At 41.3% G+C, this 22,365-nt stretch overlaps 2 protein-coding genes across 2 annotated transcripts in view; both read right to left on the minus strand.

Annotated features, from left to right (window-relative positions):
- Positions 1–911: 911 nt before the first annotated feature.
- LOC138999893 (zinc finger protein 345-like) lies at positions 912–12,708 on the minus strand. Its single transcript, XM_070402110.1, has 2 exons — positions 12,644–12,708; positions 912–6,244 (listed from the first exon to the last, which is right to left on the minus strand). Exons 1-2 carry the CDS (start codon positions 12,675–12,677, stop codon positions 4,494–4,496), a joined length of 1,785 nt encoding a protein of 594 aa, XP_070258211.1. The 5' UTR covers positions 12,678–12,708; the 3' UTR covers positions 912–4,493.
- A 2,576-nt stretch (positions 12,709–15,284) lies between these two features.
- LOC138999890 (zinc finger protein 211-like) overlaps positions 15,285–22,365 on the minus strand; it is a 28,257-nt gene continuing 21,176 nt past the window's right edge. Inside the window, exon 3 of the mRNA XM_070402107.1 lies at positions 15,285–15,468. Coding sequence (XP_070258208.1) covers positions 15,443–15,468 — 26 coding nt within the window. The 3' untranslated portion in view covers positions 15,285–15,442. The remainder of the gene's footprint in view (positions 15,469–22,365) is intronic.

Below are 22,365 nucleotides of genomic sequence, written 5' to 3' on the forward strand. Positions count from 1 at the left end.
TAGGTTTGCATTATGCTCATTAATTTGTGCAGTTATTCAGTGTCTGGTAAGTTAATGTTCAAGAAAAAATATTTTTATTAAAATGTTCTGTTATTTTATGTTAATGATTACTCATTTATTCCAGCCCTTTATATTCAGCATGTCTCTATCAAAATAAATGGAGATGTCTGGGACATACAAGAAAAAAGGTACCAAGAAACAATGGATAAAGAAAATAAGAATCTGCCCTGACCGGTTTGACTCAGTGGATAGAGCGTTGGCCTGTGGCTTCTGCGGACACAAGGGTCCCAGGTTCGGTTCCGGTCAGGGGCATGTACCTTGGTTGCGGGCACATCCCCAGTGGGGAGTGTGCAGGAGGCAGCTGATCGATGTTTCTCTCTCATCGATGTTTCTAACTCTCTATCCCTCTCCCTTCCTCTCTGTAAAAAATCAATAAAATATATTAAAAAAGAAAAGAATCTGGCCCTAGCGGTTTTGGCTTCGTCAATAGAGCATCATCCTGTAGACAGAAGGGTCCTGGGTTTGATTCTGGACAGGATCACTTACCTCAGTTGCAGGACCCTAGTCCAGGCTCCTGTAGGAGGCCACCAATCGATGTTTCACTCTCACATTGCTATTTCTCTCTGTCTTTCCCTCTTTTCCACTCTCTCTACAAATCAATGGAAAAATATCCTCAGGTGAGAATCAAAAAAAAAAAACCAAAACAAAAACAAAAACATATATATATATTAATTTGAATAATGAAAGAACCAGAGGAAGGGGTCATTTCCCTGAGAGTCCCAATGATATTCGGGAATCTGGGATTTAAATCCAAAATGCCTAACTCAGGGCATGGGGAATCTGATCCCTGCCCCCCCATTTCCCTCTGCACTGGCTTTGGGACTCTAAAACACCCTGCCCACCCTGATGTCATCTGGTCCACCTGAGAGACCTGTTCTAACACAAGAACCCCCATGACAGGAGACCAAGAAAATGGAGAGCTCTACCAAGCAAGGGTGTATTGCATTACCAAATGACGAGACTTGTGAACGTGATGGAGAATGTTAGTAGTGCAGATTAAAATTAAAAGTGTCCACTGCATTGTGCGGACCAGGAGAAAAGTAAATATATCATTCCAATTCGAAAAACCTTTATTCCATCAAGCCAAAAAGGCACCAGATGAAATTTCAACTTTCATCTTGGTTGTTTCACTTTCTTTTTGTTAAAACAGCCAAAACTCACAGCAGATTAGGCAGAACATATGACCAGACATTTTTTTTTCTTGGGGGCTCGTCCGGGATATGAACCCGGGACTGACCAGACATTTTAACAGAGATATAAAGGTAGCAAAAACACACCCGAGGAAGGGCTCACCATAAATCCTTAGGAGAAAGCAATAAAACAACAGTGAGGTAGCATGACAAAGTTTTAAGAGATGTTTAAATAAATTAAAAAAAAGATTGACCAAACCAACTATTCGCTAGTGTGTGGAGGAACTGAATCCCTCATACACTGCTGGAGAAATGGAAACAGGTCAATCAGTTTTGATCACAACTTGCAAATCTCTATAAGTTAAACATTCACCTACCCTGTACTGAGTTATTGACAAGGGTAAGTGAAACATAGCCACATAAAAAATTATACAGAAAAGTTTGCAGACTTTATTTCAAACCCTTATTTTAAATAGTCAAAAACAACCATATAGAATGAAGAAACTAATTATGATATATTTGAAGATAAAAATATTTCTCCATCAAAAGTTGAGCTACTACTGTGTCATTAATAAATCTCTAAAGATTTACACAATGTAAACAAAAGCAGAAAAAATACTGTCATTCCCATCATGTAAAATTTAGAAATTACAAAGGTATCTATTAAAATGGAATGTAAATCAATGGTTACTTGGAAAGCTGTGAGGGGCAGAGAGATTCAAAAAGAACATGCAGTAAATTCAGTGACACACATGGCCAATGTTGACTATAGTGATGGATTCACTTAATTCCATATGTGAAGACTCCTCAAATATTATATTTGACATTTCATTTATTAAAAATTAAAACGTTTTAAAACTGGCTAAAGGTAAAAGAAGTTTGCATATCCAACTTTTTGGGGAAAATAGATTTGACACATTGAAAGTCAGTCCACGTTCTCATGCCCCGTGAAAGAGACCTTCCTCAGTGACAGTGAACAATGAAGGACTTTCACCCACACCAACGGGAATGCTCACAGGGTCACAAGTCACATCCTGGAATGCACAGACCTTTAGATTATTTTCAATGACAATGACTGCATCCACAGAAAACATGTTTAGAGTAACACAGATTTGTGTACACGCCACCCTGCTGTCTTTTCCTCGGAACATTTCTGGATGTAGGTTTACAAGAGGCTCATTCCATCTAGCTGGCAGCAATCTTTTCCAACACCATGTAGGCCAGTATTTCTGTAGCGATCATGGCTTTCCTAATCCCTATGGTCCTCCAACTGGGTGACCATAACCCATGAAATTTTTGACATTAGGGCAAATAACCCTTTGTAAGACCTGGGCAAGAGAAACCCCTGCAAACATGGACAACAATTCATGTTCCTTCCAGAAGGATCTGAGGCTGTCACAGCTAACCACTCTTTGGAGTGATCTCCTGAAACTCTCCTAAAACTCATACCATCAGGCTTAAGATGAGGACTGGAGAGCTCAGTCTTTCCTAGGAGAAGAGGGGAGCAATGCACATCTGGCCTAAACTGCTGAGCTAATTTCTGCACCATGTCATTCTCCCACAGGCAGAGAAAGTTTGAGCTGCCCATAAAGTTGTTCACATGCTTGTAGTATCCAAATCTGTTTACAATCTACCACAGACAGTAAATAGAACACCCAAGATTAAAGACTTAGAAAGTCGCCCTGAACGGTTTGGCTCAGTGGATAGAGCGTCGGCCTGCGAACCAGAGGGTCCCAGGTTCGATTCCGGTCAAGGGCATGTGCCTTGGTTGCAGGCACATCCCCAGTGGGGGGTGTGCAGGAGGCAGCTGATCGATGTTTCTCGCTCATTGATGTTTCTAACTCTCTATCCCTCTCCCTTCCTCTCTGTAAAAAATCAATAAAATATATTTTAAAAAAAGACTTAGAAATTCCTTCACTATTTTACAACCAAATGGATAAGAGCCTGGCAGTTCTCGAATCAGTGAAAAATTGACCAAAAAATTCATCACTGTTATTTAGAAAAAGCCTACCCCTGGGAAAAACAGTTATTCTGTAAACTGCTCGCTGAACTCGCTGTTCTCTGGGGACAACACTGAGTCAGGTCCATATGGCAACTAGTCAGAGTGAGAGGAAGTAAGACCTCCTACAAGCTCAGGCTGCTCCCGATTTTCTCAAACAAATCAGAGAACAGAGCTGGCTTTCCTGAGCACATGAGGATGGTGATTGACGCAATCTGTGGATACCGTGTAGGTGGAACAGCAACAGAAATATGTAGTGACAGCTCAGCCGAGGTAGCTCAGTGGTTGAGCTTCAACCTACGAATCCACCAAGAGGTCACGATTTGAATCTGAGTCAGGGCACATGCCCCTATTTCAGGCTGGATCTCCAGGTTGGGGCATATAGGAGGCAGACAATCAATGATTCTCTTTCTTCAATGCTGTTTTCATCTATCAGTCCTGATCCCTCTCCCTTTCTCTCTGAAATAAAAAAATAATTTTTTTAAAAAAAGGTCTACAGATGTTGTCATCCGAGTGACAGGAGATAGTTGTAAAAAAAAATTATATAGCAACATGGATTTGGGAAGACACCTGTGTAAATTACAAATTGTAACATACATGCCAGGCTGGTGTGGGTCAGTGGTTGAGCAACACCATATGAACTAGGAGGACTTAGTTCGGTTTCCGCTCAGGGTATAAGCCTAGGTCACAAGCTCAATCTCCAGTATGGGCATGCAGTAGGCAGCCGATCAGTGATTCTCATAATTGATGTTTCTCTCTCTCTCTCTCCCTCACTCATCCTCTCTAAAATCAATAAAAACATTAACAGCCGAAACCGGTTTGGCTCAGTGGATAGAGCGTCGGCCTGCGGACTGAAAGGTCCCGGGTTCGATTCCGGTCAAGGGCATGTACGTTGGTTGCGGGCACATCCCCAGTGGGAGATGTGCAGGAGGCAGCTGGTCGATGTTTCTCTCTCATCGATGTTTCTAACTCTCTATCCCTCTCCCTTCCTCTCTGTAAAAAAAAATCAATAAAATATATTAAAAAATAAAAAATAAAAATAAAATAAAAAAATAAAAACATTAACAATAAGTGCAACATACATACACATGCTTTCACAAAAGTAAAATATATTGGGAATCTTCCTACCTTTGATGATTGAATGTATGAGATTCAATTCAAACAAGTGGGGCTTTGGAGTTTACTACATTATTATTAGGAGCAAACTAAAAAACTCTGCATTTCCTGAGTATGTAAGACCTTCCTCCAATGTGAATTCTTAAGTGTGGAGTAAGGTCAGAACTTTGCCTAAAAGATTTCCCATATTAACTACACACATAAAGCCTTTCTCTAGTGTGAACTCTCTGATGAGAACGAAGACCATAGGTCGCAGCAAAAGATTTTCCACATTCACTGCACTCATAAGGCTTTTCTCCAGTGTGAACTCTCCGATGACAACGAAGGGTATAGAATCTGGTAAAAGATTTCCCACATTCACGACACTCATAAGGCCTTTCTCCAGTGTGAACTTTTTGATGATAATGGAAGCCAGTGATACTGGCAAAAGACTTCCCACATTCACCACACTCATAAGGCCTTTCTCCAGTGTGAACTCTCTGATGACAACGGAGGCCACTGCGAGAGGTGTAAGATTTCCCACATTCATTGCAAACATAAGGTTTTTCACCAGTGTGAACTCTTTGATGACGATGAAGGGTAACTTTCCAAGTAAATGATTTTCCACATTCACGACACTCATAAGGTTTTTCTCCAGTGTGAACTCTCTGATGGCAACGGAGGCCACTGTGAGAGGTATAAGATTTCCCACATTCATTGCAAACGTAAGGTCTTTCACCAGTGTGAACTCTCTGATGACGATGAAGGGTAACTTTCCAAGTAAATGATTTCCCACATTCACTGCACTCATAAGGCCTTTCTCCAGTGTGAACACTCTGATGATAATGTAAGCCAGTGCTACTGGCAAAAAACTTCCCACATTCACTGCACTCATGAGGCCTTTCCCCAGTGTGAACTTTCTGATGTTGATGAAAGCGAGAGCTAGTGATAAAAGATTTCCCACATTCACTGCACTCATAAGGCTTTTCTCCTGTGTGAAATCTCTGATGACAACGCAGGCCATTGCTATCGGTAAAAGATTTCCCACATTCATTGCACACATAAGGTCTTTCACCAGTGTGAACTCTCTGATGACGACAAAGGTTAACTTTCCAAGTAAATGATTTCCGACACTCGCTGCAATCATAAGGCCTTTCTCCAGTGTGAACTCTCTGATGACGATGAAGGTGAGTGCTAGCGATAAAAGATTTCCCACATTCACTGCACTGATAAGGCCTTTCTCCTGTGTGAACTCTCTGATGATAACGGAAACCATTGCTGGTGGTAAAAGTTTTCCCACACTCACTGCACTGATAAGGCCTATCTCCAGTGTGAATTTTCTGATGACAATGAAAGCCAGTGCTACTGGTAAAGGATTTCCCACATTCACTGCACCAGAAACAGTCTTTCCCAGTATGGACACCCTTGTGCTGAAGAAATGTGTGGTTACAGCCATTGGCTTTCTTACATTCTTTTCTGGAGCAATAAGTTTTTCTCTTTGGAAACGTCACCCCACACATTGAGATGTCATTTCGCCTGTCCCTGGTCTGAGTAGCCTCTTGCTGGGGATGTCCTGACTCAGTACGGATGTCCTGCCCCACCTCTCCACAGGTGAAAAGCTTCTGAGACACATTGAAATGGCAGCCCTTTGCCAGTGAGATGCTGTTCATACTTCTTTTCAAAGGCTTCTCTCTGCAGTGCTGCTCCTGGTGCTGGTGAAATTGTGCATGGAAATGAAATTGCTTTGTACATGCCCCACACCTCAACAGTATCTGCCTGTGTTGTAATTCCTGCTGCTCAGTCAAGTGGAAAATGTTTCTCAAGACTAGTCCACAACTCTCACAGGGGTGGTGGCTCTTCTGGGAAGACAAAGCTAACTTGGGATTCTTTGCCTGTGACACTCTTACAGCAATGTTTTCTTCAAGCTGTGCCACCACATTCCCTGCTCTACAACAGCAACCTAAAAAACAAAAAAGAAAATGCAGGTGAAGTACATGGTGATCTTAGTAGGAAGAAATACCCTCATCACACTGGCCATCTGTCACAGCCAGGCATGATTCTATGGGATGATTTTTGAGACCAGTGAGTGAGACTCTGACAAAATGATTGTTATACATTACCTGACCCCTAAGGTCAGTCAATAGTGGAGATACTATGAAGGGAGGGACCTGAGGATAGGATGGGACACAAACAAGATATATAGGGTCTACTAGGTATCCCTTTACAAACAGCTTCCTGTAGGACCTTTCATACCAATGACACAAGTCTGTGTGGACTAATTTGAATGTGTTCAAACGCATAAAAACCCATTGTATTTCAGCAAATGACGGGTAAAGTTAATGTAATGAGCACATGCCAAGGCTCTCAAGACATGAACCAAAGTTGGAGTGCAGTAAAGAGGAGCCTGTGAGTGAAGCAGTTCGGATGCAAACTTTAGAGAGGTAAAGATTATTCATGAGCTGGGAATCCAAGTAGAAATAGTAACTATTAGAACTGAGTAGTTGTGTCTTAGCTGGTGTGGCTCAGTTGGTTGGGAATGGTCCTGTGCATGGAAAGTTTGCCAAATAGAAATCCGGTCAGGACATATGACCAGGCTGCAGGTGCAACAACTGTTTGGGGTGTATACAGGAAGCAACTAACCAATGTTTGTCTGTCACATCGATGTCTCTCTCTCTCTCTTTCTTCCTCTGTATCCAAAATCAATAAAAACATATTTAAAAAGGAACTGAGTAGTTGGCTTTCAATAACAAGCAAGAACAAGTAGAATGGCCCCAAACGGTTTGGCTCCGTGGATAGAGTGTTGGCCTGCGGACTGAAGGGTCCCAGGTTTGATTCTGGTCAAGCGCATGTACCTTGGTTGTGGACACATCCCCAGTAGGGGGTGTGCGGGAGGAAGCTGTTCGATGTTGCTTTCTTATCGATGTTTCTAACTCTCTATCCCTCTCTCTTCCTCTCTGAAAAAAATCAATAGATATATATTAAAAAAAAAAATGAACAAGTAGAATGGGGTAAAGAACTAGCAACAGTAACAAACCAATGTTGAACAAAATGGGTTCCTAATTATGACCTTAACAAAGCTCTGATGTCAAACCCTATCCAATAGCCCTTCACATTGGCAAGACTGTCTCTGGGTCCACTTTGCAATGGATGGAATCATTTTTGTCCTGCGATGCACAAATAATACCTCCCCTTAAATCCCAGCTCAGCAATTACATGGGATACAGATGATAGAAATCCTAAAGGAAAACCTGAAAAGATGGATGGCCAGCATTGTGGCAGAACAAGAGAACACAAAAGGAAACACTGTAAAAAAAAAAAAAAAAAGGACAAAAGAAAAAAAAAACTATGACACCAGCAATATGGCAAAATAGAAATAGAAGAATTTATCTCCCTATCAGAACAAGTAGGCCCCTATCCACAAACAAAGAAAAAACCCACTGCAAATGGAATAAGAGCTCAATAATGACAAACGGCAATGCAGAAGAGCAAAAAGGGGAGAACTGCATAAAAAGGATGATTGGGAGGATGGGTGATCAAATATATCTGAAGATAGGTCAAATATATTAACACAAGAGTCAGAGTTTACCTCATTGACACTAGTGGCCTGTTCTGTTAAAAACACTGGAAAAATTTTGTTTTGAAAAACCACAAAGCCCATAAAACATCTGTGAACTCCTCAAAATTTGCACATCAAAGGACTCTCTAGAGCAGTGGTTCTCAACCTTCCTAATGCCGCGACCCTTTAATACAGTTCCTCATGTTGTGGTGACCCCCAATTTCATTGTTACAAATGGAACATAATTAAAGCATAGTGATGAATCACAAAAACAATATGTAATTATATATGTGTTTTCCGATGGTCTTAGGCGACCCCTGTGAAAGGGTTGTTCGACCCCCAAAGGGGTTGCGACCAGCAGGTTGAGAACCGCTGCTCTAGAGCTTGTTGGCATGAATTATAAAAGAAGTCTTTGGCCACAACCTACTCCGAAAGAGAAAAAAAACAAAAATCAGTATGTCCCCAGTAGTATTTTCCACTCTCAACTGTCATAGGAAAAAACTGCTTCCAAAGCCACTGTGGACTTATATCTAAGTAAGTAAATAAATAAATAAAATAACTTGACGATGGACTTCACAAATCTGTAAAGGAGATGTGATAATCAAGTGCATGCGCTCTCACAGGTCCCCGTACAGATTCAATGCAAACTGAACTTCACCAAGACACAGCATAATGAAAGTATCAGAAAAACAAAGGCAAACAGAATTGTGAAAGCACAAAGAAGAGAAACTCACTGCACACAGGGAAACGCCCGAATAAGGGAATTAGTAGATTTCTCCAAAGACATCTTGCAGTCTAAGAGGAAATATAATGATATATCCAAAATACTTCATGAGCCCGGCTGGTGGTGCTCATTGGTTGAGTTTCGACTCAGGAATCAAGAAATCATGGTTCGATTCCCGGTCAGGGCCCATGCTAGAGCTGCCGGCTCCATCCCAAGGGGGCATGGAGGAGACAGCCAATCAATTATGTTTCTCTCTCTTTGGTGTTTCTATCGCTATATCTCTCCCTCTTCCGCTCTCTCTAAAAATCAATGAAAACATATTTTCAAAAAATATTCTATGAAAACCATTAATACTTTATCCAGAAAACCTATTCTTTAGAAAGAATAGCTTTTCAGACAAACAAAAACCTAAGGAAGTTCATTGCCACTCAACATGACTTATTAGAATTGTCAAAAGAAGTTCTTCAAGATGAAATGAAAGAACACTAAATAGAAACAAGAATACATAGCAAGCCCTGGCCGGTTTGGCTCAGTGGATGGAGTGTCGGCCTGCGGACTGAAGGGTCCTAGGTTCGATTCTGGTCAAGGGCACGTACCTTGGTTGTGGGCACGTCCCCAGTGGGGGGTATGCTGGAGGCAGCTGATTGATGTTTCTCTCTCATCGGTGTTTGTAACTCTCTATCCCTCTCCCTTCCTCTCTATAAAAATCAATAAAATATATTTTAAAAAAAGAAAAAAGAATACATAGCAAAATGTAAATCTCCCTCATAAAGTCGAGAATGGAATAAAATTCACAATATTGTAACATGCATTGGTGGAATGTATATTATGAAACTATTATAAAGGTTAAAATTGAAAACTAGTAAAAATACCGAAGTTAATAATGTATACCTTAGAAGATGAGCAATATGAAAAGATGTGAAATGTGACATCAAAAACATGTAAAGGGGTGTGTGGTGAAGAGTCAAAAGGTAGAATTTTTACAAGAAACTGAAGGTGTTGTCAGGATAAAACAGATTTTAAAGAGTATTAGTTGTTTTATGTAAGTCTCCTGGAAACCACAAGCAAAAACCTATGTAATAGATATACAAAAGAAAAAGAGTAAACAACTATACAAAATTATCAAATCACAAAGGACAATCACAAGACAGGAAGACAAAGGAAATACAAAAGAGCCAGAAACCAGAAACCATGTTGAAGTGGCAATAGTAGGTCCTAAAACAAATTCCCAAATCACAAGAGAGTGACTGAAAGAATAAAAACAAAAGAACAACAATAACCACAAACCAGAGGCAATCAATATATGCTGCCTACAAGATACACTAAAACTTTATGGACACAAATAGGCTGAAGAGAATGGGACGCAAAAAATATTCCATGCCAATGAAACCCAAAAATGGCTGGGGTAGCTAAAGTTCTATCAGACAAGACAGACTACCTCAAAAACTGTCACAAGAGACAAATTCATTACAGAATGATAAGTTAATTCATCAAGAGGATGACAATTTTAAGTCTTATGCACCAAAGAACTCAGCAACCAAGTAGAGAAAGCAAATAATATCAGAAATGAAGACAGAAAAAGAAACCCAATGTTAGTAGAGATCATTCCACTTCAATAATAGGTAAATCATCCCATCAAAAGGCAATAGGGAATAATGGAAGTTTCACCAGACTTTAGAGCAGTGATGGCGAACCTATGACACGTGTGTCAGAGGTGACACGCGAACTCATTTTTTCGGTTGATTTTTCTTTGTTAAATGGCATTTAAACATATAAAATAATTATCAAAAATATAAGTCTTTGTTTTACTATGGTTACAAATATCAAAAAATTTCTATATGTGACACGGCACCAGAGTTAAGTTAGGGTTTTTCAAAATGCTGACACGCCGAGCTCAAAAGGTTCACCATCACTATTTTAGACCAAACAGAATGAATAAATATATGTAGAACAATCCAACCTAATGCAGAACATGCATTCTCATCAAGTGCACATGAAACATTCTCTAGGAAGATCACATATTAGGTCAAAAAATAAGTCTCAAACTTTGAGAAGAAATCATGTCAAGTATCTTATGGGATCACAATGTACAAAACAAGAAATCAACTTTAGTTTCAAGAAAGAAGGAAAATCCACAAATATGTTGAACTTAAACAACACACTCCTGAACAATAAGTGGGTGAAAGAAAAAACACAAAAATGAACTCAAACCTGGTCAGTGGGACTCAGTGGTTGAGCATCAACCTATGAACCAGGAGGTCACAGTTCGAATCTCAGAGCACATGCATGGATTGTGGGCTGGATCCCCAATGTGGGGTGTGCAGAAGGCAGCCAATCAATGATTGTCTCTTATCATTGATGTTTCCATCTCTCTCTCCTCCCTTCCTCTCTGAAATCAATAAAAATATATTTTAAAAAGAACTAGAAAAATAGAGGCAAAACAAATAGAAACAATCTATCAGAGCTTATGTATAAAATGCATAAAATGCAATTCTAAGAGGATATTTTATAGGGATAAATGCCTACATTAAGAAAAAAGATCTTAAATGAACAACCTAATCTTGCACGTCAGAAAAATAGAAACAAATTAAGAAAGTAAGCCCAAAGCTAGAAGAGAAAAAAAACAATAAATATTAGAACAAACATAAATAAAATAGACAAAAGAAAAACAAACATATGAGCCTGGCTGGTATGGCTCAGGGGTTGAGTGTTGACCTATGAACCAGGTTGAACCAGGTCATAGTTCAATTCCCAGTCAGGGCACATACCTGGGTTGAGGTTCGATCCCAGGTAGGAGGAGTGCAGGAGGCAGCCGATCAATGATTCTCTCTCATCATTGATGTTTCTATCTTTCTCCCTCTCCCTTCCTCTCTCGAATGAATAAATATACTGTAAAAAAGAAAAACATATGATAACAAAGAGCTATTAGAAAATATATATATAAAATTGGCAAACCTTTAGCTAGACAAAAACAAAAGAGACAAGATTCAAATAAATTTAAAAAGAAATGAAAGAGCCCTAGCTGGTTTGGGTCAGTGGATAGAGTGTCGGTCTGGGGACTGATGGGTCCCAGGTTCGATTCCAATCAAGGGCACATGCCTGGGTTGCTGGCTCAATCCCCAGTAAGGGGCATGCAGGAGGCAGCCAATCAATGATTCTCATCATTGATGTTTCTATGTCTCTCTCCCTTTCCCTTCCTCCCTGAAATGCATAAAGGTTATTTTTAATAATAATAAAAAAGAAATGAAAGATAAGACATCCCACCTGACACTATTAACCAAAATGCATCATCAGAAATGTTGGTCGTTAATATGACCTTACATGGAGAAAAATGTCCAGATCCCACTATAAACTTCTGAAATTAAGAATCTCTAAATACATTTCAAAAAATGTTAACACTATCTGCAGACTATCAATGCAATATCTCTGCCTAAAAAAAAAAAAAATAATTCTACAGACCTTAATTAAAAATATCTTATCACAAAAAAGAAATAATTTCTCAGTAAACACCAGTAAACAGCATCTGAGCTGCTGGAAAATGGTGACACTAGACTACCTGAATGCAGGGTTGTCCAAAACAGGGAATTTGGAAAAAACACACACCAAAAAACAAAAAATCACACAATATCTGCAAAGAATAATCAAGCCCATGGAAAAAGACATGTGCTTAAATGTATGTAAAAAGAGATTAATATAGAAAATATAGAAAATATTCAAAAGGCATTAGCCAAAAAATATGGTTAAAAAACAGGCTAAGGATGTAGAGACAATTTTCCTAAAAATATGTACAAATGACCAACAGGAATATAAAAAATGCTTTTCCGGCTAATCAAGGCGGAATCCATTAGGCTCCCTGACACACTAACCAACCAAATATACTTCCCTATGAGTTCAGTGCAGCAGGTATAGGGGCTGCACGGAGAGAAGCCGGCAGTGCAAGCAAAGGACAGCAACTACCCAGAAAACTGGAAATCACCCAGTGCCCACGGTCCACCTGTGAGGACAGAGTGCACCTGGGAGATGGGGCCTGGGGAAGTGCAAAGCTAAGTCCAGGTCACTGGTGAGAGTGAGGGTCTTACCCAGGGAGGATATAAGTTCAAAGTTCTCCAGCATCACATTCAGGTACAGCTGTCTCTGACCCTCATCAAGGAGCCTCCATTCCTTCCTGGAGAAGTACAGGGCAATGTCCTCAAAGGTCACGCCAACCTGTCAGAATGGAGACAATTGAAACCAGGGCTGTCTCTTTGAGAACCTGCCATCCTACTCCTTACACACCTTTCCCGCCCTCAACCTCCTCCTTAGTGTGGACACCAGGCCCTACTGCCAGTGCAGGCTGCTCTCTCATCACAGTCCCATTACTCACTGTGATCGCCCTCAGCAAGGGCAGATGGGTTGGGAAGGGGGACAGCAGAGAAACACCATCTAAGCTCTGGGCGATGCCTGCAGGGCCCCAGCCTTCCTGCCAGGCAACACCACTGCAGTCTCCTAGATCCTGCCTCCAAGACAAAGCCAAGCGTGGGTTTATGCTTCACCTTTAAGTCCCCACACCAGGTCCCAGGGACCATCAGCTCACACTTCCTCCAGATGTGCTCACCACTGGGTAATGTTTATCCCCTTCCCATGTTCAGACCCCAGGTTCAATCCCCAGCTCTGCCCCCTTCCTGCTCCAATGCCACTGGATCGCGCTGGACTCACCCATGAACTTGGCATATGGCGTGTAGAGAGCTTGTAGTCCAGCCGGATCCAGGCCCACCCCAGGCCCCTGATGGACCCACAGCCGGGAAAGCCCGGATTGAGATTGTGACGTCCTCCCTGCAGCCTCTGCTCTTGGCGTCATTAATCACCACCCACATCCCCATGGGAACTTCAGATGCAAGTCACCCCCGTCCTCCCTGCCCGGCACCTGCTGTGTCCTCAGAAGCCACAACACTCCTCTCTCCCCTCCGCCTTCCTCACGGTCCTCCACGCGGGACTGACAGGCGCCCACACCCGGGCTGCCCTGCTCGGTGTGAGGAGGCGCTGGCGGGGTGGGGGTCTCGCACTCACCTCAGCCCCGAGCCTCAGCGTGGACGCCGCCATCGGACTTTGTGTGCGGAGCGGGGCGGGAGCAGAGGGAGCAGAGGCCGCGGCGGGAAGGGCCGTCCTTTTCCCGGCCGAGGAGCGGGTCACCTTGGTGACGACGCCGCGCTTCACTCTCGCGTGTGTGCTGTGTGCACCACGATTATCGCCCGTTCTCTGTCGGGGCATCTCCACCGGGACCCACGGATCTGGAGAATCCGACCCGTGTCCCCGTAGCTAAGTTGATCCTGGGTGGACACCGGAAGTCCCGCCCCTGCGCCCTGTCCTTCAATGTCAACGCCTTTTCTGACCTTTCATTGGCTCAGTTGGAGGAATGCCACACAACGCCTTCTGGGTAATGTAGTTCCTGGAGCTCCAGGCCGCAGGTACGCAGGGTTTTCACCCATCACTCCAGGAGAAAAGCCTGAGGTCACCTGCAGGAGGGGAGGGGCTAAAAAATCTGTCAAAAGAAAGTTGTCATCGCCCTAGCTCAGTAGTTCTCAACCTTCTGGCCCTTTAAATACAGTTCCTCATGTTGTGACCCAACCATAAAATTATTTTCGTTGCTACTTCATAACTGTAATGTTGCTACTGTTATGAATCGTAATGTAAATATCCGATATGCAGGATGGTCTGACGCGACCCCTGTGAAAGGGTCGTTCGACCGCCAAAGGGGTCGGGACCCACAGGTTGAGAACCACTGCCGGTATGCCTCAGTGGATAGAGCTTGGGTTGGATCTGGTCAAGGGCACATGCCAGGGTTGCCAGCTCGATCCCCAGTAGGGGGCGTGTAGGAGGCACCCAATCAATGATTCTCTCTCATCATTGATGTTTCTATATCTTTCCTCTCTGAAATCAATAAAAATATTTTTTTTAAATGAAAGTTGTCATCTTTTCCTGGTGAAAATATTGGAGTCCGTGTAAATGAAAACTCATTATCTGTGAGCCCAATACAGCGACTTACTCTAGTATAGTAAAGAGGTATGCCTGCAATACGGAGTCTGGAAAATTTTGTCACACAAATGACCTACTTACACCATCATATATGTATGTGACAAATACAAGAATGTAGGACAAACTTTTGAAATAAAAAGAAGAACTAAGATGCATAATATAAACTTTATTTTTTATATTTTTTAGAGAGGGATAGAAACATCGAGAGAAATGTCCACTGGCTGCCTCCCGCAAGTCCCCTACTGGGGATTGAACCCAATATCTGGTCATGTGCCTTGATCAGGAATGGAACATGGGACCTCTTGGTCCATGGGAGGACGCTCAATCCACTGAGCAACACCAGCCGGGCACCTGACTGCCTTACAGAAGGCAGAGCCTGTGGTTTGGGGCCAGTAGCCAGGGAATTGTGTGAAGCTCCTGAAATCATGTCATTTCCAGGCAAATGTATGGAAAAAGAGTATATTTCAGAGGCTGGAGCTGAGCGAGGCAAATAAGAAGGGAACTACATTGTGTTCGGTGGGCTAGGCAATGAAGTCCTATAGTCTCAGACTTTATTTTAAACTTTGTATCATATTGTTGTTATTTTTTGTTTGTTTGTTTTAAATATATTTTATTGATTTTTTACAGAGAGGAAGGGAGAGGGATAAAGAGTTAGAAACATCGATGAGAGAGAAACATCGATCAGCTGCCTCTTGCACGCCCCCTATTGGGGATGTGCCCGCAACCAAGGTACATGACCTTGACTGGAATCGAACCTGGGACCTTTCAGTCTGCAGACCGACGCTCTATCCACTGAGCCAAACTGGTTAGGGCTCATATTGTTGTTGTTTTTTTAAATAGTCTTGAAACGGGCAGAAGCTCAGGTGTCATTGTAGCCGCAGAGAATGAAATCCTGAAAAGAGAAAACATATAGAGAACTCGCAAAACTCAACAATATCAAAACAACCATCCAAATACTTCAGGTATGAGGTCACGAATTTCCTAATACCGAGATTGCGGTGACGATGGCACAACTCTAAGCTGACTAAAAGTCAGTAAGTTGGACAATAGTACGTAAATGGTACATACAAATTATGGCGATAGAACTGTTAAAATGAATTGCTATTATATACTACAAAACATATAGGGTATGAATTTAAAAAAACACATCACCAAGTACAATGGCAAAAGTTAAAAGTAGAAGTACATGGAGCTCTAGCCAGGTGGCACAGTTGGACGGAACTTCCTTCCACACAGCGAAGACTTGGGGGTTCTATTCCCCATTCAGGGCACATGCCTAGGTTTTGGGTTCAATGTGGTTGGGATGAGTATGGGAGGCAAATAGTCGGTGTTTTTCTCTTGATCAATCTGTCTTTCCCTTTTTCTCTCTAACCATATTCTCAGGTGAGGATTAAAAAAAAATTAAATGGAGATGCCTGGGACATACAAGAAAAAAGGCACCAATAAATCATGGATTAAGAATGTAAGAATTTGAATAAGGAGAAAATAATATAAGCTGAACATAACTGAAATTTGTTTTTCAAGTATACCTCATTTATTTATTTTTAATATTTTTATTGATTTTCAGAGAGAAAGGGAGAGGAAGAGAGAGAGAGTGAAATATCAATGATGAAAGAATCGTTGATTGGCTGCGTCCTGCAGGCCCCACACTGGGGATCAAGCCAGCAACTCAGGCATGTGCCCTTGACCGGAATCGAACCCTGGACCATTCAGTCCGCAGGCCGACGCTCTAGCCACTGAGCCAAGCTGGTTAGGGCTCAAGTATACCTAATTTTAATGCATACCCTTATGTTACTTGTTACTATCCTACTAACTCACCCACTTAATATTAATTACATATAAATATACATAAACATTTTATAATATGGAAATACGTTTATGAGAAAGTAAAATAAAACTAGGTTATACCTCGCCCTAACCGGTTCGGCTCAGTGGATAGAGCATCAGCCTGCGGACTCAAGGGTTCCAGGTTGGATTTTAGTCAGGGGCATGTGCCTTGGTTGCGGGTGCATCCCCAGTGGGGAGTGTGCAGGAGGCAGCTGATCGATGTTTCTGGCTCTCTATCCCTCTCCCTTCCTCTCTGTGAAAAATCAATAAAATATATTTTAAAAAATTAGGTTATACCTGATTTTTTCTAGTTTTATTGAGATTTAATTGACAGATTAGACATATTTTTAATTTGAGGAAAATTTTATTCTACACAAAAGTCACAAGGTACTATTACAAAGAGTTCACATTTACCTTCCTTTGACTTGCTGTCATGGGAACATTTTATATATCCATGGTACATTTGTCAAATTGAGAAATTAACATTGGTTTAACATTTAACCAAATTACAAATTCTACTCAGACTTCACAAATTTTTTACTAAAATTCTTTGCCCCAGAATTCAACCCAAAATACAATATTGTATTTAGACATCATGGTTCCTTGACTTTTTTTTTCTGTTTTGTGACCATTTCTCAGTGTTTTTCTCATTTGTGAACTCAATCATTCTGAGAAGTACTAATTAGGTTTTTGTATATTAACCCACCTTTTGGGTTGGTCCAAATATCCCTTATTACAGAGGTGTTATGAATTTTGGAAAAGACACCCCCGAATTGAAATCTCCTTTTCATCACACCCTTTCTACTGTTAGAAAATATCAAAATGACTTAACATTGATCTCCTGGTAAAGGTAATATTTGTCTGGTTTCTACAAGGAAAAAAAAATGAAAAATTCAGCCTTAGCTGGTTTCGCTCAGTGGATAGAGCGTCGGCCTGCAGACTGAAGGGTCCCGGGTTTGATTCTGGTCAAGGGCACGAACCTCAATTGCAGGCTCCTCCCTGGCCTGGGCCCTGGTTCGGGCTGGTGCAGGAGGCAACCAATGAATGTGTTTCTCTCACATCCATGTTTCTCTCTGTCTTTCCCTCTCCCACTTTCTATAAAAATCAATGAAAAAAATATCCTTGGGTGAAGATGAAAACAAACAAACAAAAAAACATTGAGTTAAAAGATCCCATATAAATTAGGAGGTGGGTAAATGGAAAAAGCTATTCCAAGGGGTCTGTACAGATAGAGAAGAGTATAAAAAGTACTAATTATCACAACACTTGACAAATAAAGGCTGTATGTTATTTGTAATCTCTAGTGTCAGGAATAGAAGTAATAATTCTTAGGAACATAAATAATTTTCATACTAAAGAAAGGAAAAATATAATGTGGAACCTACTCAAATCTCCCTTTATACCTTGAAAAACAGCCATACTTAAAAAATAAGTATGTCTGGGGTCCAACAAACTTTATTATTATTATTATTATTATTTTTTAAATATATTTTATTGATTTTTTACAGAGAGGAAGGGAGAGGGATAGAGAGTTAGAAACATCGATGAGCGGGAAACATCGATCAGCTGCCCCCTGCACACCCCCCACTGGGGATGTGCCCGCAACCAAGGCACATGCCCTTGACCGGAATCGAACCCGGGACCCTTGAGTCCGCAGGCCGACGCTCTATCCACTGAGCCAAACCAGTCAGGGTATATTATTATTATTTTTAAAATATATATTTTATTGATTTTTTACAGAGTGGAAGGGAGAGGGATAGAGAGTTAGAAACATCGATGAGAGAGAAACATCGATCAGCTGCCTCCTGCACACCTCCTATTAGGGATGTGCCCGCAACCTGGGTACATGCTCTTGGCCCGGTTAGGACCCAACACACTTTACTAAGATCACCTAAATCAAGAGTCAGTAGCCCTGCCCAGGCTGGTTTGGCTCAGTGGATAGAGCGTTGGCCTGCGGACTGAAGGGTCCCAGGTTTGATTCTGGTCAAGGGCATGTACCTTGGTTGCGGGCACATCCCCAGTAGGAGGGGTGCAGGAAGCAGCTGATCGATATTTCTCTCTCATTGATGTTTCTAACTCTCTATCTCTCCCCCTTCTTCTCTGTAAAAAATCAATTAAAAAAAAAAAAAGAGTCAGTAGCCCTGGTCAGTGTGGTCAGTGATGTCAGTTGGTTGGACATTGTCCCATGCACCGAAGGGTTGCCGGTTCAATTCCTTCTCACATGAATATCTCTCTCTCTCTCTCTCTCTCTCTCTCCTTCTCCCTTCTTCTCTCTCTAAATACCAATTGGAAAAAAAAATCACCTCTGTGAAAACGTATCTCTAAATAAGGTCACATTTTTTAAAAGAGTCTGTAGAAGGTCTTCTCATCAAGACAATGGAGTAGTATGTCAATTATAATTGAAAAATAATTTTAAAAAAATTTTAAAGACTCAGTAACAAATTGTCCAGGGCCCAGGTTACCTGTTTTGGTCTGTGAATAAAATTTTATGGCAACATGGCCATTTGTTGTCTCAGTCAGGCTGTTTTCATACTACAATGGCAGAGTTGAGAAACTGGTTCTAGAAACATTACCCAATGCAATGTAGCTTGAAAAAAAAAAATCAAAGATGACTTTTGAATATAAATAAAGGCAAATTATCAGTACTTGCCTAAGATGTTTGTGTACCTCTTCGTCAGGTGGCTGGTAAGAAAACTTAAATAGAAAACTTCTGTACCACCCTACAGTACACACAAGCTAAGTGTCAGTGTTAAACAGAAGAACATTGCATTAGAATAATTTAACATTCAATTGAAAACGGACAATAAAAGCGTCACTAGTTATGTAAAAATCGATTTCTAGCCCTGGCCGGTGTGCTCAGTGGTTGGGCATTGGCCGCTGCACCAGGAGGTTGCTGGTTCAATTTCCAATAAGGTCACAAGCCATTGTTTTGGGCTCAGTCCTTGGTAGGGGGTGTGCAGGAGGCAGCTGATTGATGTTGTGGTCTCACATCAGTGTTTCTTCTCTCTCTCTCTCCCTATTCCTTCCTCTCTCTTTAAAAATAAATTTAAAAATAATTCTTATAGAAATTATTCCTGCCAGGCTGGTGTACCTCAGTGACTGAGCATGGACCCATGAACTTGAAGGTCATGGTTGGATTCTGGGTCAGGGCACACGCCCCACTGCAGGATCCATCCCCAGTAGGGGGCGTGAGGAGGCAGCTAATCAATGATTCTTTCTCATCCTCAAAGTTTCTCTCTGCCCTTCTCCCTCTCTCTCTTTGAAATCAATAAAAGCATGTTTTTTAAAAAACTATAAGTATTTCTGAAAAGAAAATATTGGCAACAATATAACTTATAACAGGTCATTTTTAGTTTCTTCATTACATTTTTCATAAGAGCATTTTGTTTAAAATCAGAGAAGATAGCATTCTATATTTAAAAATTATTGTTACTGCTAGGTCATTAATGTAAGTTTGTGGCTTTAAAAGTTAGCACGTGGCTCCTTTCGTCCACAAACCCAATATAAATCTGGTACCTGATCATTATTCCCAAATTTCAAAACACTGCATATCTAAGAAAATTCAGTAAGAAATGTCATGTGTAGAAGCGTCTGTAGATGCAAGTGGCAAACCTTCCCCACATGCCACGCGCATCTATTAAAAAAAAAATGGGCCCTAACCAGTTTGGCTCAGCGAGCGGATAGAGCGTCGGCCTGCAGACTCAAGGTCCCAGGATCGATTCTGGTCAAGGGCATGTACCTGGGTTGCGGGCACATCCCCAATAGGGGGCGTGCAAGAGGCAGCTGATCGATGTTTCTCTCTCATTGAGGTTTCTAACTCTGTATCCCTCTCCCTCTCTGTAAAAAATCAATAAAACATATATTTTTTTAAAAAAAATGGTTTCCCTAAGTGGCAGCCCTGACCAACTTTAAAATCATTTTTCGTGAGAATTTCTAGCTGAAAATATTCAAGAACACCCGAATCTGCGGCAGGATTCCAAAGCTCACCCAGGACCACCCGTCGGACCCGGACCTGTGCTAGGATCCAGTAAAGGGCCCACTGAGCCTGCCAGCTCCGCCCCCAGTGGGTGAACTTGTGTGAGTTGTCTCTTGGATCCAGGACCTTCCCTTGCTTGTGGTAGAGACTTTATTTGAGCTGTGTTTTTAAATCCTCGAGGTTAAGGGTTGACAGAACACAGGCTAAAGAGAGACAGAAAAAGTGGGTGGTTGGTTTTTAACTTTGGTTTCTTATTTTTTATTTTATTTTTCATCCTCACACCAGGATATTTTTCCCATTGATTTTTATTTTTTATTTATTTATTTATTTATTTATTTATTTATTTAAATATATTTTATTGATTTTTTTACAGAGTGGAAGGAAGAGGGATAGAGAATTAGAAACATCAAAGAGAGAGAAACCTCAATCAGCTGCCTCCTGCACACCCCCTACAGGGGATGTGCCCACAACCAAGGTATATGCCCTTGATTGGAATCCAACCTGGGACCCTTCAGTCCGCAGGCCGATGCTCTATCCACTGAGCCAAACCAGTTAGGGCCCCATTGATTTTTAGAGTGGAGAGGGAGGGAGGAGAAAGAGACAGAGACAGAGATAGAGATAGAGATAGAGATAGAGATAGAGAGATAGAGATAGAAAGAGAGAGAGAGAGAGAGAGAGAGAGAGAGAGAGAGAAATAATAGATAGACATTGATTTGAGGGAGACACAGTAATTGGTTGCCTCCAAATACCTTCAAAAGTTTGCTCAGATTCTGCAGATATATTGAAAAACAAAACCAAACCACAAAACAAACTAAAATTGACATGGGAAGTTGTACCTCCAAGGCTGGGAACTCCCAGCCCCCAGCCCCCATTAATACTAAATAGAAGCCTTTACTTGCAAGTGATTTACAGAAATGGGAAGATTTAACTAGACATGGTATCACCTTTAAATGGCCAAGAGGCAGTTGTGTTTGGCTGCTACATTACATTTTTGCATGCAGAAATTCGGAAAATGCCAGCTCTAAAATTAAACTGAATGAATGGGAACTGTATCTTGATTTGGAAATTAGAAGCTTCTAAGGAGAGGGACAGATACATTCTTAAATAAATTGATAACAAACTTAAGTAATCCTGGCTATTCTCACCTATTCCAATTAATATACCTACTGGTTTCTGGGAGCAAAAGCAACAAAATTACTAAATAAGATTCCCAAGAAAACTGTGGAGAAGTCTGCCCATTTTAAGGATTACAAGAAACTAAAATGGGATTTAGAAAAAAGAAACAAAAGCAAACGGGATTACTCCCAGGATGTTTCCCCTTCTCACTGATCATTTGGGAGAAGTTCAAATTATCATAAAAAAGGAAGCCACTGAGGTCCCTGAGGATACTGGGGCTACTTTATTTGTTCTTAACCACTCCCATCTAATTGCCTTCTCCCTCAGAGTAAAGCTTCCGTACCAGTGACAGGAATATTTAACCAATGTCTGTTTTTAAGTCAAAGCCTGTTTCCTTCCAACGAGAAATCAGTGATGCCCACAAAGGCTTTTTCCAGAAGGATACTATGTATTTAGAATGAAATGAACCAGCTACTGAACCAGAAGGGGAAAATGATGACTTTAAAGGAATATCCCAAGAGGAAACTAACCTTGAGACTGACTTCATGTTTGCTAACCCTCTTTTCTTCATTCTGAACTTCCACGAGAGCCCCCAAGACATCTTGACGCCCTACTCATAATGGCCCCAAACAGTCCAGACCTGCAGAGATGCCACTAACGCTTGGATTGCTACATGAGTCTCTCTGTAGATGGGGAAACAGTCCACAGTGCCTTGAGAGTCCCTTTTTGGGGGATATACTCACCAACTGGGAGAATTTGGACCCTGAGTCCCTCAAGAAAAAGGCCAATCTTTTGTAACACAGCCTGACCCCAATATACAGTGGGCAGTGGAGAAGATTGGCCAGTTAATGACACCATAAATTTTAATAT

Source organism: Myotis yumanensis, unplaced genomic scaffold (genome assembly GCF_028538775.1).
Source record: "Myotis yumanensis isolate MYYU_CA2020_CCGP unplaced genomic scaffold, mMyoYum1.0.hap1 SCAF_23, whole genome shotgun sequence".
Classification (NCBI taxonomy): Eukaryota; Metazoa; Chordata; class Mammalia; order Chiroptera; family Vespertilionidae; genus Myotis; species Myotis yumanensis.

Bases quoted from the DNA above. Each gene is read 5' to 3' on its own strand.
- LOC138999893 (XM_070402110.1), bottom strand. From the start codon at position 12,677: ATGCTGGAGAACTTTGAACTTATATCCTCCCTGG. The intron at 6,245-12,643 runs GTAAGACCCTCA...TTTGTTTTTTAG, and splicing joins TGAACTTATATCCTCCCTGG to GTTGCTGTTGTAGAGCAGGG.